Source organism: Ursus arctos, unplaced genomic scaffold (genome assembly GCF_023065955.2).
Source record: "Ursus arctos isolate Adak ecotype North America unplaced genomic scaffold, UrsArc2.0 scaffold_16, whole genome shotgun sequence".
NCBI lineage: Eukaryota > Metazoa > Chordata > Mammalia > Carnivora > Ursidae > Ursus > Ursus arctos.
Window position 1 is genome coordinate 56,769,884 of NW_026622830.1, and position 17,310 is coordinate 56,787,193.

Sequence of the window (17,310 nt, forward strand, 5' to 3'; positions counted from 1 at the left end):
TGCATCATGTTGTTGAGCAGCGTGAATCTTAGTGTGGCGCTGTTCCAACACAGAAAAAGAGAATAATGCACATAGTTTGCAGGACTGGAGGGGGATATTGAAGTGCCTTGCTTCTGTTGGGAAGTGGAGCTTTACATGCCTGGGGCTGTTGTCCTTCTACCCTGTTCCCTCAGTGAAAAACAATGGAATGAAATCCACGGTCTCCACCCAGGCTCAGGCCAGATTCTCCGCTCCCTGAGGTCCAGCTCTGACCTGTGACCCCTACGTAGGACATAAGTCTTGCATGGGAAATGGCTGGGTGAACCAAGGTCCGCCTGTTCTCTAGGAGCTGTTCAAGAAGCTGCTGCCCCATTAGTGCCTGGGCTCCGTCTGGTCCAAGTGCAAGAAGCCTGGCAGTGAGCACCTGGCACCCACGGTCCGGGCCACTGTCGCCCAGTTCAACGGTGTGGCCAAGTGTGTCATCACCACCTGCCTTGGCAACCCAAGCATGACAGCCCGGGACAGGGCCGTGGTGGTGGAGCACTGGATCAAGATGGCCAAGGTATGCAATGGGAAGCCCAGCCGAGGTGCTCTCCTGAGTCTCAGGCACTGCTCTTCCCTTGATCAGGTCTCAGGGTGGAAGGCCCTGGTCTTTGCCCTAGGACTGTGCAGTCCCTAGGCTCTTTGGTCCAGGGGCATGCTGACCTCGCCTTGCGTGGCCCTATGCTGGGATGCTCCGTTTCTGCCTGGCTCCTTCCTTGGAGTGAGGTAAAATCCTCCTCCTCCTCTGGGCCTCACGTGTGCCCTCCGGCAGGTCCCTGGACAGCGGCTTCCTCCAGCAGGAGCGCCTTCCCCTGAGGGGGACTGAAGCTTGAGAGCCAATCAGGTGCTGGCTCCCCACATGACAGCCCATTCTCTTCCCTCCCCAGGCCTGTCAAGCCCTGAGGAACTACTCCTCCTTACATGCCATCCTCTCGGCTCTGCAGAGTGTCTCCATTCACCGCCTCGAGAACACGTGGGGGAAGGTTTCCAGGTGAGTAGGCCTCTCTCCATGGAGGGACCAGGATGGACGAGGGAGCTCCCAGAGGCTTGTCCTCTTCCCCCTCAGGCAGCTTCGACCTTCTGGGAGGCGGCAAACCCCGACCACAAGACCTGGGCTGGTGGGTGCGTCTCTCAGCCTTCCTGGTGAAGAGGCCACCATGCCTCCCGCTTTAGAAATCAGTTTTGCCAAATGTCCCACACGGGGCTGAGCTGCATTAAATCTCTTCACGTGTTTCCTTGACAGCCAGTAAGCTCTCTGCCCATTTGAACCCCAAATTGACCCAAACAGTGTTTCTCAATGAATATGGGAAGGGAGGCCCAGGACGAGCCACATGAGAGCTCCCTCCCATGTCCTACAAAGACCTTAGTGCTCAGAGGATCCCAGAAGAAACCCTCAACCAGGCAGGTTGACACTCTGGGGTTCTCAAAGAAAAGGCACTCGCACTCAACCCTGCCACATTATTCGTCCATTGATCGTGCCTCCCTCGCCTCTCTTCAGGAAGCCATTGAGGATCTTTCAAAAGCTGTGCAGCAAGGACACCGCACAGGGCAGGAACCTGCTCATCAAGGTAGCCTGGAAGGTGCAGGTCTGGAAAGAGAGGAGGGGTGGGAGGGAACAGGGACCTGCGAGGATGAAGTCGGGAATGGTCTGAAGCATTCCTTGGGGAGGGGAAGCCTTTGGCATGAATGTGGTGACAGCTTAGGTGAGGATGCCGTTGGCGGTGAGGGGGCAAGCAGGTGGTGTCCAAGCAGACTCCCTAGCCTAGACACCCTCTCTCTCTGTGTCGACAGCTGCTCCACGTGGTCACCTGGGGTGGGCCAGGAGGCTGGAGCTTTTTCAGGGGAGGGTCCTTGTGGGCAACAGAGAACAGTGACTCATCCCACTCTCCCCCTTAGGACACAGGGTGTTGTGCCCTTCCTTGGCACTTTCCTCACCAAGTTGCTGATGTTGGATACCGCAGTGGAGGTCTATCTGGAGGTGGGTGAGCCTGAAGATTGAGGGGGATGGACCAGAATCTGGACCTTTGGGAATAGAGCACCCCCGTAATGAGCCCTGAGCTCTCAGGACTCGGCAAACCTACCCTGATTACAGCCTCAGAGCTGCGCCTGTGAGGCCGGGGTCTCTTGCCCATCTCAGCGATGAGTGAGGCGAGACTGCAGTTAGGACATGGCTCCCGGTGCCGAAGACTGGTGAAGCAGCAGAGCTTCCTGAAGGCAAAGCTGCATGAGGTCTGTCTGAGTGGACCTCAGCCTCCCCCAGTGAGTTTGCTCGTGGGGGGAGAATGAAGTGAGGACCCTCCACGTCAGCAAGCACCTCCGTAGCCGCAGCAGCCCCTTCCTGCCTGAGGCTTTGGCCTCCCCTACTGTCTTCCGAGAGGGTGGTGCTGCAGGGTCCCGACCTGTAGCCAGTCCATCTGCCCCATGTCCTCCTTTCTCTGGACCCCAGAGCCTGGCCTAGATCCCAGGCCCGCTATCTGTGTATGCACGGCCCCCTCACGGGTCCTGGCCATGGTGCAGCATGAGAAGGGATGGGAATCAAGTGCTCCTAAGAACCAGGGGCCTCATTCTGATGGACTTTGTCTGCATTCCAGGGGAATGAGATCAACCACCAGAAAAGAAATAAGGTGAGCATATGTGGCGCTTCCCGCAGGGAAGGGTAGGGAGTGGGCCTCAGAGATGTCCCTGGGAAGAACATTGCTTGGCTCCATGCCCTCCACCTCACATTTCCTGGGATCCCTTGAGAAGAAAGCAGTGCAAGTCCCATCCCGTTAGGAGATGGGGACAGAGCATGGCATCCAGGAGGACTTCCCGGAGGAGGGGCTAATGATACTCACCTCTGAGAACAGGTGGAGACCGGATGAATCTGCAGGGAGGAGGATGGCCATGTGTGCCAGGACCTGGGATGGGTCCCCGGTCCCACTGCTCAACCCTCTCCAGACCCTGCAGCTCCCCGCCCCCCCCCCCCCCAGGCTCCCTATACATCCTGTGCTTCTCTCTCTGCTCAGGAATATCAAGTCATGACGGACATCATGCTGCTCCAGGTGGCTGCCGAGAATTACACCCTAGAGCCCGACGATCCTTTTTGGGCCTGGTTCCAGGCTATGGAGCCGCTCAGTGAGGCTGAGAGGTGAGGCCCATCAGGAGCTGGGTCGGTGAGGTTCGGGGTGGACTCTTTCTGCTGGCCACTCCTGGGATCCTCCTTCCCTGGGCAGCCTCAGGCCTTGTTGCCGGGGCGCCAGACTCCAGCTGTGGGCAAACACTGGCAGGGACTCTTGAATGGAAGCTCCTGGGCAACTCACAGGTGTCCCTCTGTCCTTAGCTACACCCTGTCCTGCCAGCTGGAGCCCCGGTCCTAGCTGGTCAGCAGCACTCAAGAAGGAGAAGAACTGGCCGCAGTCAACCTCAGGGCTGAGCAAGTGTCCAGTGGCCCTGCAGGGATTCCTCAGCAGCTGCATCCTTGCGCCCATTTACTCCACACCCCTTCCCCCCATCTATTTCCTTATGTAGGGGGCACCATTTAGTTGTTTTAAATAGTACCGTGATAGATTTGCATGTTAGGAGATTAAAGCCCTTGTTTTGTTTTAGAGCCCGGTGTGTGGTTTGGGTCTTTTACTTCCTGCAGTAATGGAAAACTTGCACAGACTCTCATATTCGTTCCTGACCTAGGAAATCTCCCAGAGTCATCAGCTACTGTATGTGGGAGGAAGGAGAAGTGCCAGCCCTTCTCCCTAGCCACTGGAGGGCACCCCCAAATCCCCCTTACTCAGAGCATGGGTCCATTTCAGTCAATGAATTTGGGCAAACAGCAGAGACAGCCCCTCAGAACTCCTGAGATTTGGAGGTTGCAGGGACTTTCCCAGGAATAGCAACAACCACTGAAAGTGGGAGTCTTTAAGACTTGTACGCCCCAGAGCTCCTTCCTGCCCCAGGACTGGGGTTGCCTTTCTCCACTCTAAGGCCAGGAAGACTGTGTCCTGCTTTTCCGTTGAGATGCTTTATTGGTTTTGTGTTTGGTTTGGTTTTGCCCCCGTATTTGGAACTTGTCATATTGTAGTTCAATCTCTGGAACTGCATCAGCACCTAGTGGGGAAAAACACGGAAGGAGATCAAATCCTGCGTGTGAAGGGGACAAAGCCAGAGGAAGATAATTTGCAGATGGACTCAGGGCAGGCACGACTTTCCAGCCTCAGTCTCCCCGTTGGCCGTTTACCAAGTTTGGAATCTTTCTGGGATTCTTGTCAATGATCTCTGGATTCCCTTTCCTGCTTGTTTTGTGTGTTGGGAAAAGATGGGAGGGGTACTTTAAAGGGCACACCTGAGCCTGGTTCCATGAACATCTATGCTGACCTAGGAGCCAGGATTTCCAGCCTTCGTGCATCTCCTTATGCGGTTCTTCTGAAGCAGCAGTTCCCTCCAGGCCCCAGGCTCTGGGTCAGATACACAATAGCTACTGTTCCCTGGCTGGCATCTGATGGATCAGGGACGGGCTCTTTCTTGCCAGGATAATGGGCCATATCCTTGACCAGAGAAACCCCACACTCTCCTTGCTGTCCGTCATGACTTTTAGGTCCATGTTTTCTGAAGTCCATCATCTCTATATTTTTTATAATAATTTTTTTATTATGTTAGTCAGCATACAGTACTTCCCTAGTTTTTGATGTAAAGTTCCATGACTCATTACTTGCGTCTAACACCCAGTGCACCATGCAATATGTGCCCTCCTTAATACCCAACACCAGCCTATCCCAATCCCCCACTCCCCTCCTCTCTGAAGCCCTCAGTTTGTTTCCCAGTGTCCATAGTCTCTTGTGGTTCATTCCCCCTTCTGTTTACCCCCCCTTTCTTCTTCCCTTTCTTCTCCTACTGATCTTCCTACTTCTTATGTTCCATAAATGAGTGAAACCATATGATAATTTTCCTTCTTTGTTTGACTTGACTTAGCATTATCTCCTCCAGTCCCGTCTATGTTGCAGCAAATGTTGAGAAATCGTTCTTTTTGATGGCTGAGTAATATTCCATTGTCACTAATATTCAACAGTTTACACACTCAGTCTCAGTTTGCACACTTACACTGACTTGTCCAAAATTAGGTACTCAGCCTGAGCCCCCAGACCTACTGGGTCCCCTGCGCATTGAAAGTGAGCAGATGAGAAGCATCTCGCATGCAACTGGTTGCCAAAACAAAGCAGGGGTACGAATACTTCTATCAGACAAAACAGAGTATAAAAAAAAAAAGAGTAGTGAGTCACAAAGAAGGACACTGTGTCCCAATCATGGAGACAATGCAACAAGAAGATAGAACAATTTTAAATTTTTAGACACCCATCATAGGAGGACCCAAATACATAAAACAGTTAATAACAAAAAGCAGGCAACTAATTGACTGTAATACAATACAGTAGGGGATCTAACACCCCCCTTCTATTAATGGACACATGATCCAAACTGAAAATCAACAAGGAAACAGTGGCTTTGGGTGATGCACTGGTTTTAACAGACGCATGCAGAACATTCCATCCTCCAACAGCACATACTCATTCCTTTCGATTGCACATGGAACGTCCTCCAGAGCAGATCACATATTAGGCTACCGAACAAGTCTCTACTAATTCAAAAAGATGGAAGTCATGGCATACATCTTTTCTGACCACAATGGTATGGACTAGAAATCAACCACAAGAGAAAAACCTGGAAAGACCATGAACACAAGGAGGTGAAAGAACACGCTCCCGAGAAATGAGTGGGTCAACCAGGAATTCAAAATAGGAAAAAAAATTACATGGAATCCAAGAACAATGACAAGACAAGCGTCCCAAAACTTTGGGATACAACAAAAGTGAATCTTAGAGGACCGGTTACAGCAATACAGGCCAGCTCCAAAAGCAAGAACAATCTCCCATCCCATCACCTGACACAAAGGGATCTAGCATAAGAACAGCAGAGAGCTCTAGAGCAGGGGATCAGCCTTGGCGCGTTGGAGCTCTTGCTGTTGGGCCCATGCATAGCTTCCGTCCTTGCTCCATTTCCCAGCAGGTATGGTGTTCTTTCCTTTCCTGCACAACAACTCCCACCATGTCCACTGGGGAATCAACCCTTTATGGAATTCTAGAATGCTAGAAACTGCCAAAAAGGCCCAGGAAACAACCATGCCTTCCCCATTTGGTATATCAAGGTGCCGATTAGCTTTCTCTTTGGGGAACATTCAACAGTGGTTTTTTGAGACATCGTCTTAGGCCTGGATCCCCTGGGGATCTCGTGAAAATACAGATTCTGATTCAGTAACACTGGGAGGGACCTGAGACTCTGCATTTCCAACACGTCCTCTGCGGATGCTGAGGCCACTTGTCCACAGACCACCCTGACAAACGGTGCCAGCAGGCCATTTGACCAAAGTTATCTGTTTCACCACTGAAAACAGAATTTTCAGCAACAGTTTGGCCGCAACGAGGAGGCCTTTTTATTGCCGGGAAGATAAACAGCCAGGGCAGGGCTTTGTCCACACCTGCAGGCCTCTCCTCTTCTTCTCTTCCAGGGAATATGGAGGCAGGATGGAAGGAGGTCAATAGTTTAGGAGCTTCTTTAGGTCAGTGGGTTTTCTTTCCTGTGCCCTCCTGTATCTCTGCGATGTGTGCAGAGCACAAAGTCCTTCCAAGAGGGATGGCCGAGGCTGAAAGGGGGTAAGGTGGGAGCCTGAGCTCCTGAGTCAGCCCTGGCACGTGGCCAGAGGCAGGTGCTAGGGGCCACTCTGTGTGTGGTGCACGGGCTCCCTCGCAAGTCCCCATGAACGGGCCAGAGGAGCTTCAGAGAGGACGGGCAGAAGACCCAATATTGCTCCAGGCGACAGAGGAGGGAAAAGACTGAGGTTGGTTCATGGCTGAATGGGCTTGGATGTGGCTGCAGGATGGAAAGTGGCTGCAGATATACTACAGGCCCGTTCAGGGTAGTCTTGATAGAATGCAGCGACGGGAAATTCTTTCGAGCATTTCAAAATTCTTTCAATTCTTTCAGGTGGTATGGAAAGAAAAGCAGCCTGAGGAAAGAATATACATTGGCTCGTGGCAGTGGTAGATGATTTGGCTCGTTGGTCAGGGACTGGGAGGAAGAAGATTTATGACAATTAGTCCTGGGGAACAGACATGTAGATGGACCCATGGGAGTGGGCACCAGGTATGATGATCTTTGCATCACACATTGACATCCGCCCAAGCGCATTCAACCTGGAAAAGGCACTAAGCAGCCGAGTACATCTTGGCCACTTGATATCCATTCTAGCCTCTCACATTGCCCATCCCAGTGCTAGCATAACGGGCTCAGGAATGGACATGGTGACAAGGATGGAAGGCAGGGCCCCAAGACCTTCCCATTTCTTCTTTCAGCAACTATGCTCTGAGCGCTCAGCATGTGCCAGGTGAGTTGGTGGGCCCCAGTGCAGTCTGCAAATGGCCAAGTTGTTTCTGCTGTTCTGATGGAGAACAGCTTGAAAGCAAGATGTGTGAAAGAACAGAGCAGATATTATACTCCAGTTACCAGCACAGTGTAGTAGGGAGGGCTAAGGAGTCACAGGAGAGGAGGGTCTGGAAGGCCTCCACATGGTGACATCTGCTGGTAGCAGATTGACAAGAGGGAGCAAGAGCTGCACACCTCTGGGAACAGTGTGTCAGGGAGAGGGCACCGCTGGGGCCAAATCTCTCAGACAGAAACTAGTTTGACCAGAGAAGATTCGGAAAGTGGCCAGAGTGGCTGGTGGAGGCTGGGAGGTGAGAACAAGAGATGGCAGTGGATGGGAGGGCCAGGTGCCGAAGCCTGGTCGACTGAGTTAGCTATCTGTTTGTCTCTGAGAACACTACTAGAAAGCTTAGCACTTCTGAAGCGTGATATTTCCTAGCTCCCAATTCGGGGGGGCCTGGAATCTCCGCACAGTTGAGACTGGGTGTTTCTGCCCCCAGGTCTCTGTGTGATGCAATCTGCGCCTCACCCGAGGCCCAACTGTGGTAAGATTTGCTCCCAAGTCACTGATGTGACTAATGTCAGGATTTAGCTCAGACTCAACAAAGTGGGTTTAAGCGAAATCCTGAATTTGAGTTCTTTTCTGCCTATTAGCCTGGGCACTCCCTAGGTTCCTTCCTCTGTGGGCCTTTATGTAGGGCAGTTCTAAACACCAGTGCTTGCTTCCCCAGTGCAGGGATACAGGAAAGAAAGGAAGGGAACAGAAGAGAGTAACAGGAAAGTGACAATGTTTTGTCATATTCTCTTGGTCAGAAACCTATTAGCAACCAGGCAGTGGATAGACAGGGAGGTATATAGCACGGGTGGGGATCCCTGGGAGCCACTGTGGAGTCAACGTGGTGGTATAGTCACCACATTTCATCCAGACCATGAAACGGAGGTAAGCTTTAAAGTCGATGTGTGTTATGTTAACATGGGTTTGACTCCTGTGTGGCACTTAAGAGACAAAAAGAAAGAACAAAGAGAAAACAAACAAAAAACCAGTCTCAAATGTAGAGCACAGACTGGGGATGGCCAGGTGGGGGGATGGGTGAAATAGGTCATGGGGATTAAGAGTACACTTATGGTGCTGAGCACTGTGTAATGTACAGAACTATTGAGTCCCTGCTGTTCACCTGAAAGGAATATAACACTGTCTGTCAATTATAGTGTCGTTTCAAAACTTAAGAAAAATCGGTCCTATGAGATCTAAGCTTAGAATATGCAGAGTTTCCTCATGAGGTCTCATCGGGTTGAACGTCAATCCACATGAAAGGTAAATGAAAATGTCCAAAGACAAAAGGACAGTCTGTTTCTATGGAAAGGCCAGGGCCCACCTCTGTGTTCACGTAAAAGGTAACGTCCTATGCTACTGGCAGTTGGAGCAGAGTTTCACTCAAGTTCTATTGGAGCGATGCTCCTCTGGTGTTCTCATTCTACTTGGTTGTGTGTCTTCACGAAGTAATTGAAATAACGATTCCTAACCTTTGTCTCGTGGATGAAGCAATATTCGACTATGGGTAGCCATCGAACGTTTGTAGCGGGAACAACTTTCGGAAAATATTTAGCATTCGTATCTCTCATCGTATTACAGATAAGGAAGCTGAAGCCCAACAAGGGCACCCGGGGAACAATAACACAGAGGAGGTTCTCCTGACACCTGGTTCAGGGTCCTAACTCATTGAGGAAGTGTGAAGAACGCCCAACCCTCCAGGGTCAATGGACATATCATTTGAACGTGTCATTTTTAAAGAAAAGTGAAATGCGGTCAAACATGGAAAGACAGAAAATAACATCCTTTTAAAGAAAATCCACTATGATCCTCTACACTGTTTCTTACGTTCCACGTATGAGTGAAAACTGATGATAATCATAGGGGAAAGGAGAGAAAACTGACCGGGAAGCCATCAGAGACGGAGCAAAACCATGAGGGGCTCTTAAGCACAGAGAACAACTGAGGGTGGCTGGAGGGGAGCTGGGTGGGGGGATGGGGCAATTGGGTGAGGAGCATAAAGGAGGGCACGTGATGTGATGAGCACTGAGTGGTATATGCAACTGATGAGTTATTCAACACTACATCTGAAATAAGGATGGACTGTATGTCGGCTAATCGAATTTCAATAAAAAAATAACGGAAATCCAAGGTTCTGTGTTTTCTTGTTTTCAATACGAAAAATACCGGATGATCTCTTTTCTTCCCACAAGCAATGAAGGGAGCTAGCCTATTCAAGGTGAGGCAGTTTTCAGGGCATGCTGCCTTTTTCATTTCAGCCCTAAAGAGACTTTCAAACATGCTTTCAGTTCCAGGCCTCTTGCCCTTCGAGTCCATTCTGAGCACCCTTGACAGGGTGGCAAAAACTTTGTTTCTTCAAGGTGGGTCACCTCAAGCAGGTAACATCTGTACTTGCCACAGAGTTACTACAGGTGTGCACCCTCCATCACTTACAAGTGCCTCTCGACAAGATTTCCTCACAGGCGGCATGAATACTGGTGGCTGATGGTTTTCTCTTTGATGACATTGATCCCATTTTTTCACTTGCACGATGACTGGGAGTCGGCTCTCTGTCTCATTCCTGGTGGTGATACAGCTCTCCAGCTCCCCCTCAAACATGTCCATCTCCTCTCTCCCAGAGAGGAACCTGCAGAACTTAGGGACCATGAACTGGGAACACAGAGCAAACATATAAAGGTCTTGCCTGACTTCAGCTCAGCATAGGAGGGACATACTGTTCCCCTTTGGTTTGACCCCAGTGTAATTTAGTACTCCAACCTTCTTTGCCATGGACTCCAGACAGTGGCTCACCAAGACGGGAGGGATACGGAGTTCCTTGCAGACAGGTGTCGCCCACACACCACGTTCATCACCTTCTAGCATGTAAGACTATGTCCCTCATCTGATTAAGAAACTCTTCAAACGTTAATGGATCAGAGTGCAATGAAAGTCTAACTTGGAAGAAGGGCTGAGCTCGGGGATCCGTCCAGTCATATGTCTCACTGCTCCCATCATCCACGTAGGTGCTGCACAAAATGGACAAGGTCCCATTTCCAGTACACAGCTCATGCTGGCCCATCATACATATTCCTATCCTCTTGCGATCACATAGCGTCATGACCCCATCATCATGCCAGTGCTTCTCCAGTTCATGCTGCTCTCTTACTCCACTAATGAACCTTTTTCATCTCGGAAGTGCAGCCCAATAATATTCATTTTCATAGCTTCACAAAATAGGATTTGGCCGTGCTTTAATGGATATGACCTGCAAGGCACAGGATAGAAAAGAAAAATAAATTCACGTACAGGACATTCAGAATACTTACAATCTTTGTGACTTCAAAGACATTAGCAATGAAGTAAAAACACAGTCCACAAGATGGGAGACCATATTTGCAAACTGTCTATCTGGCAGGGGCTCAATATCCAGAATGAATAGAGATCACATGAACTCAACAACAGACAACAAAATGAATGCAATGCGTGAATGTGCAAATTGGGAATAGGCATATCCTCAAAGATGTGCACGTGAAAAGAAATTTGAAAAGATACATCACTAATGTTAAGGGAAATGCAAATTATAAAAAGCAATGAGATACCATTTTACATCCTTTAAGATGACTCTTCCAGAAAAAAAAAAAAAAGCAATCAGAAGGGAAAAAAAGAGCAAGTGTTGGCCAAGATGTGGAAAAGATGGAAGCCTTATTCCATGTGTGTGGTAGGAATGTTTAACAGCATAGTTGTGAAATCAGTATGGTAGTTTCAAAAAAAATTAAAATTAGACTTACTATGTGTTCCAGTAACTCCACTTCTGGGGTGTATACCCAAATTAATTGACAGCATGGTCTTGAAGACATATCTGAACACACATTTTCATGGCATCATTATTCGTAATAGCTAAACCATGAAAGCAATCCAAGTATCTGTCGAGGGAGGAACAGATGTTGTATGTACACATATTGGAATAGCATTCATTCTTCAAAGTGGAAGAAGACATTGACATTTGCCACAACATGGGTGAACCTGGAGGATATTATGCTAAGTAGATGAGTATTCATGAAAATACACACTTTGACTTCACTCTTAGGACCTACCTAGAGTAAATTGCCAAAGACAGTAGAATGGTGTTGCCAAGGGCTGGAAGTAGGCGGTCATCGGAAGTTTCTGATTCATGGTATAGAGTTTGAGTTTTACAAGATACAATAAGATGTGAAGCTGGGTTACAGGGAGGTTGTTCAAACATATTAATGCATGGAATACACTTAGAATGTACTCCATGAACTTAATGGACTTAACGACATGAAAATAAATGTAAACTGCAAATACGGAGAAACGAACTCGGGACAATTTCGTCTAGCCATTTATATCCTTTCGTTTAGGTCCTATCTCAGACATTTTGCTTCAGCCATTTTCCATGAGGCGACTTTGATCAAACAAAATGTTCTCATTCTGTGCCCACTTGGAAGCTTACAATCAGAATTTTCCAAAACATGAACAGTTTTTTCAAAAGTTACTATCTGAGGTCACTTATTAAGACTTTCTATTCTTTGACAAATTGTTAAATGGAACAACATTTTAAAATTCTATTTCATCTGCTTTAATTTTAATTCACTGATTTTCAATTTCAGAATCAACTTTCTATGCCAATGGCTTGAAGTTTTTAACCCCTAGGATAACCTACTGGCTTTCGGTTCTGCTGTTTTCAGTTTTGTTTACGTGACATTCTTTTTACCATGTCCAATTTCCTGATGCTCTCTATGAATATTAAAATATTTTTTTGCTCCAGTTGTTTTGATACATTTGACATACAGAACTGTGTATGTTTAAGATACCTGGCGTAATGATGTTCCTTTCGTATACTGTGAAACGATCGCGAGAATAAATTTAGTCCGCCGCCATCATCATCTCTAGAGATACAAAAATGAAGTTAAAAGAAAAGAAAGAGAGGTTTTTCTTTGTGATGAGAACTCTCAGAACTTGCTCTTTTCACACCTTTCAAATACACCATAGAGCAGTAATGAACTGTAGTCCTGGGGTGTACTGTAAATCCCTATTCCTTATTGATCTGAAACTGGAATTTGTACCTTTCACCATTCACTCAATTCCTGCACCCCCTCTGCCCTCTGCTTCTGGTTACTTCAATCTGATCTCTTTTTCTGAGTTAGTCTTCCTCCTTTTCTCTTCTTTGTCTCAGATTCCACAGAGAAGGGAAAAATAGAGATCCTGCTCCTTTGCTCTGTGACTCTGCAAAGGGACTGCGTTGAAGACCCCCGAGAAAAGGCATGGCTTTTTTTGCTGGTGTGCCTGCGTGGGGCTGTGCCACCAGAGCTGGAGAACTGGGTGCAGGGCGCTTCCTTGTCCATGGTACCTGGTGAGTTCTGCTGGAGGAACTGGAGCAGGAAGAGTCAGGCAGAGGCCATTGTGGTTGTCGCCCCTGCCCAGAAACAGCTTGAAAGTTTTAGTAGCATTCTGCAGTAGGTGCTTAAGAGGGGAGGTGGGCTCCAAGATCTTCTCAATTATTCATTCAGTAACTACACACTGAGCACTGCCCTATGCCAGGTATCTTGCTGGGCCCATGTGCGGAGCTGAAATTACCTAGGGCTCCTTTGCTTTAGGAGCTCCCAGTCTACACATGGACCAAAGCTCCAAAGAGAACGCACGTGAAAGAAAAGAGCAAGCGCTCTGTACTAGGAATGAAGTGTGCTACGGAGGAAGGCTGGGGAGTCATTGCATGGAAAGATATGAAAGGCCTCACTGAGGCTGAGGTTGCTGAGAACAGATTGACCAAAGGGAGCTAGACCTGCACACGTCAGGGAGCAGCGTTTCAGGAAGAAGTGACTTGTGCTGCAGACACTCAATAACAGAAGCCAGTTTGGCCAGAGGAGTGAAAAAGGCAGCCAGGGTGGCTGCAGGGACACTAGGAGGAGAGCAGAGGGGAGGGAGGAAGGCAGGGACAGATGCTGAGGCCTGGGAGACTGTTACTTATCTAGAGTTGCCCCGGGACTGCATTGCCCTGATACCCTGCATGTGCAGGTGCATCGCTTTAATTTCTAACAGTATTTGTGGGTGAAGAATGCGGGCCCAAATTAGCATGGTTCCCCAGGCTCAAGGTGTGTCAGTGGCTGCGGCTGTGACCAGGGCCATACTGGAAGAGGATTTTGTCATAAGTTGGCTCACGTGACTCGGGATGCCATCTGGACTCAGAACCTGAGTTCCTGTGTGTCTTTTGGCCTTGGCACTGCCTCCGTTCTCTATCCTGTGAGCCTCTGTAGATGGCAGCTCAAAACATCAGTGCTTGGTTCTGGTTCAGAGAGAGAGAAGAAGAAGGGAAAGGGAAGGAGTGAGTAGTGGAACATGATGGAAAGTAACTAGGGAGTGAGAAACTCTTTGCATGACATGTAGAGAAGCTCTAGGCATGGTACTTCATCACGTTGAATATGTCCTGTGGGTCAAAAGCCAGTCACTGACCACTTAGCAGTTACAGTCTGATGCCTATACCACAGGTCAGGATCCCTGGGAGCCATGGTGAAAGCCGCTCCCCTCATAGACCCAAACGAGGTAATGGGGTCTCGTTCTTCATATAACGGGAAACAATTGCATGGTTTTACTACAGAGGATGACAATGCCTGCATCTTCTTGCTTTTCCAGACCATCATGGTGCCCACCTTAAAATGAGGCCAAGAGGGAAAGTGACAGTTGCAGTATTACACGGCTGGAACCCAGGCCTCTTCGGGTTCCATGAGCGACCCTCCATGCCAAGTCCCACCCCTTCTTGTAATTCTTCCATCTTAAAAATTGTGCCTCAGATACACAGGGGACCACCCCACACATGTAATAAATACTCTTATCCACAGACACCAGAGGATGTGCCAAGGAAGTAGATTCTAGCCTGATCCCCACACTGCAGGCTGGGAAAGTGGGGACTACGTGAGAGACACAATGACATAGGACACACAAGTGCGCAAAGAAACACAGAACGTAAGGTCTGAATTCAGCTCTGCCTTCTGAAGCTTCAGACCCTAGTTCCATTTCCAGAGAGTGGTGGCTATGGCCTTTTTGGCTCATTGTGTCCAGTTAAGGAGATGACATGGGGGAGAAAGCTAAGGAGTCAACTGCCAAGAAGGGGCTCTGGATAGGTCTGACTGAACACATGGTCCCAGGGATTAGAATCTTGAAAGAGTGACCTCACTTCCTCTGTGATAGGCCCCAACTGAACTTAGAACTCTGGTAACCGGGCACCCAGATTCAAAAGACAACCTGCTCTCCAGCTCACTTGAGTGGAGACGTTCGAGAGAAGAAGATGTTCTCTTGCTGCCTTCCTCCCTTCAGGGTCTCTGGGCCCAGGCAAGCCCAGAGAGAGAGACTTTCAAATAATTGTAGACGTCGGCTCAGCCCGCTTTTCCGAGCCCTCTGGACATGTGGCAGGAGACACCAACAGGTAACACGAGGCAGCTCAGGGCAGCCCACTGGAGAGCAGGCAACAACTGTGATGTCACCTCAGCAGGCCCACACCTCTTGCCCCTCATTATGTGTGTCCCTGTGTGTGTGTTGGGGTGGGGGGCTGGTTGTCTATGTGTAGAGAAGGGGACAGAGGATGTGGGACACACCCTTCCTGGGCAGAAGGAAGCTGCCAGGTGTTGGAAGCCTGGCCCATCTTTCATGTTCACACCCCAGGTCATAGCAGGCAGGATGAGAAGCTGAGCACTGGGGACCAAGCTCAACTACCTCGATGTTAATCACGAGCTCTAGAGTTTCATCCGGCTACCTCCTTGCTCGATGTCTTTTCAGCTGCCCCTCTTTGCCTCAACTGGAGAGCAGGATTTCTAATGCGGGTGACCCCTTGTGGCAATGTCCCGGGAGGACCCTAATGTCTCTTGACCCCATGTCTATGGGGCACTGCATTTTCAGAGCTGCACCCAGGAGGTCATCGAAGAGCTGGTCTGGGACTTCAACTACAACGCCCTAGACAAGTGGCAGGTGCACCAGGCCACCCAGGATCAGTGCCGCTCTGAGGTGAGAATGGGAAGAGGGTTCCACACACCCAGGGCCCCCACACAAATATGGGGACAAACCTGGGGCCCTCCCATGGTGTTTCTATATGAGTGCCCCGCAGGCCCAACCACAAAGTCATCCCAGTATCCACACCTCCACCACCAGCTGTGGGAGAAGGTAGGAAGACACTCTTCCCATAGGTGGGAATGGTAGAGAATAGTGTTCATGTTTTTTGCAGTTTGGGGCGTGGGTTATTCTGTTTCATTCTGTTTTGTGTGACTTTTCCCACAGCCATGAGTGTCTTTGCATTTTGCTACTGTTTTGAGTATTTTCTTGACTCACCCCAGCCATCCTGTGTAGAACCCAGCTCCACTGTCCTTGGAGAACGTGTCCAAGGCCTTATGAATCCTCACCCCACACAGGGTGATTGAACATAAAAGGAACGGTGGGATGAAGCCATTCTATATGTTCCTCTGTAACGTATCACCTCTCAGAGCACATCGACTCATTGTATGTCCCCCGGGTCACAAGCTGTGTCCTCATATGTCTTTTTGGACCTCCGTATGGGAGGTTGTCTGCCACCGTGAATCAGCCTTTCAAGCACGGATTGGGTGCAAGGCCTCTGATGCCTCCTGGCCCAGGTAGTGGACTCTGTCTTTTCAGAGTTCAATCCAGGCCATCTTTGAGGAGCTGCTTGCTCCAAAGGCTCAGCTACTCCATCTCCCTTGACAAGCAGCAGGTGCCTCAGCCCACAACAGCATCCAATGCTGGTCTGGGGTGAGAACAGGTCCAGATTGATGTCCAATCTCAGGACCCACAGATGATCACGGCAAGGCCAGAACCCACACTAGAAACAACCGGCTCCCATGGGGCCTGCCGAGGAAGGTGGATTTCCCCTGAACCTTTCTCCCCACCTGAGGAACAGACCAGGCCGCAGCAGCCTAGGGAAATGCCATGCATTCCATGCTCTGGACAGTTCTCAGGCCCAATGTCTATGATCTCGAGCAGCGTTGGAGATGCTAAGCCTCTGCTTTCTCCTGTCTGTAGTAGGGATGTTGACTGATGACTCAAAGGCATACAGTTCTTAATAAAGCCTATTCAGAGAGAGAAAGGCTGTGGTGGCTCAGCTAACAAGATGTGTTGAAGTGACCAATGCTTTCTCATTTCACCCCTAAAGGCAATTGTACTTTCAAGCCTAGAGCCTTTTTCTGGGTGGGCCCTCAAGTCCCTTTTCTTGCACAAGTTCCCGAAGGGATAGGACTCTCTGGTCTGAGCACCAGACCCTGATCATCCTGGTGGTTCGTGGTGTTGAAGCTGACTCCATTGCCCCCCACACCCCCCTTCTCTACCTGGTGGGAAAAGGAATCATCCCTGTCCCTGGATGAGGCCCAGACGATGCTGAGGCTCCGAGAAGGCACAATGGAGCATCTCGTACAGTCCCTGGTGCCATCCTTCCCAGATGGGAGCATCTCAACCACCTCAACGATCTTCTGCATGTACGAGATGTTCACTTCAGCCACACAGGTCCTGGGCCAGCAGTTCAATCGGTGAGTGCCCACCCCATGCACAGCACAGGGTGAGCCTCCCATCTACTGGGTGTACATCTCGGGAATGGCACTACCCCTCTCTGACCTTCCCTTTCCTCTTCTGAAAAGTGGGGTGGTTAAGAGGATGAACCTCATACAGTTACTGTAGGAAATCATGGGAGGAAACATGGCACGGGCTACTCTGGTGCTTGGCTCTGTAGAAAGGGCTCCTGGACGTGCTGGGCATCTTCTTGCTTAATAGTTCTCTCTCTCCGGTCAAGAAGCTCTCAAGTG

At 49.5% G+C, this 17,310-nt stretch overlaps 2 protein-coding genes and 1 long non-coding RNA gene across 4 annotated transcripts in view; 1 reads left to right on the forward strand and 2 right to left on the reverse strand.

Annotated features, from left to right (window-relative positions):
* Positions 1–17,310, reverse strand: part of LOC125280908 (dual oxidase 1-like) — a 171,561-nt gene that overhangs the window by 119,193 nt on the left and 35,058 nt on the right.
* LOC125282005 (ral guanine nucleotide dissociation stimulator-like) overlaps positions 1–17,310 on the forward strand; it is a 33,353-nt gene that overhangs the window by 9,420 nt on the left and 6,623 nt on the right. The window contains exons 6-12 of one of the 2 annotated variants that reach the window (XR_007189096.2): positions 326–541; positions 909–1,012; positions 1,520–1,589; positions 1,918–1,999; positions 2,613–2,645; positions 3,027–3,148; positions 3,341–3,607. Coding sequence is in view for 1 of the 2 variants with exons in the window: in XM_057312935.1 (XP_057168918.1) it covers positions 16,886–17,037 (152 nt within the window). In the remaining variant the exon portion in view is untranslated. Of the gene's footprint in view, positions 1–325; positions 542–908; positions 1,013–1,519; positions 1,590–1,917; positions 2,646–3,026; positions 3,149–3,340; positions 3,608–15,406; positions 15,512–16,852; positions 17,038–17,310 lie in introns of those variants that run through there. The other variant, XM_057312935.1, reaches the window with a different exon arrangement.
* Positions 5,315–12,765, reverse strand: LOC130543896 (uncharacterized). Its single transcript, XR_008959652.1, has 2 exons — positions 11,287–12,765; positions 5,315–10,763 (listed from the first exon to the last, which is right to left on the reverse strand). It is a non-coding gene; the product is annotated as an uncharacterized LOC130543896 (long non-coding RNA).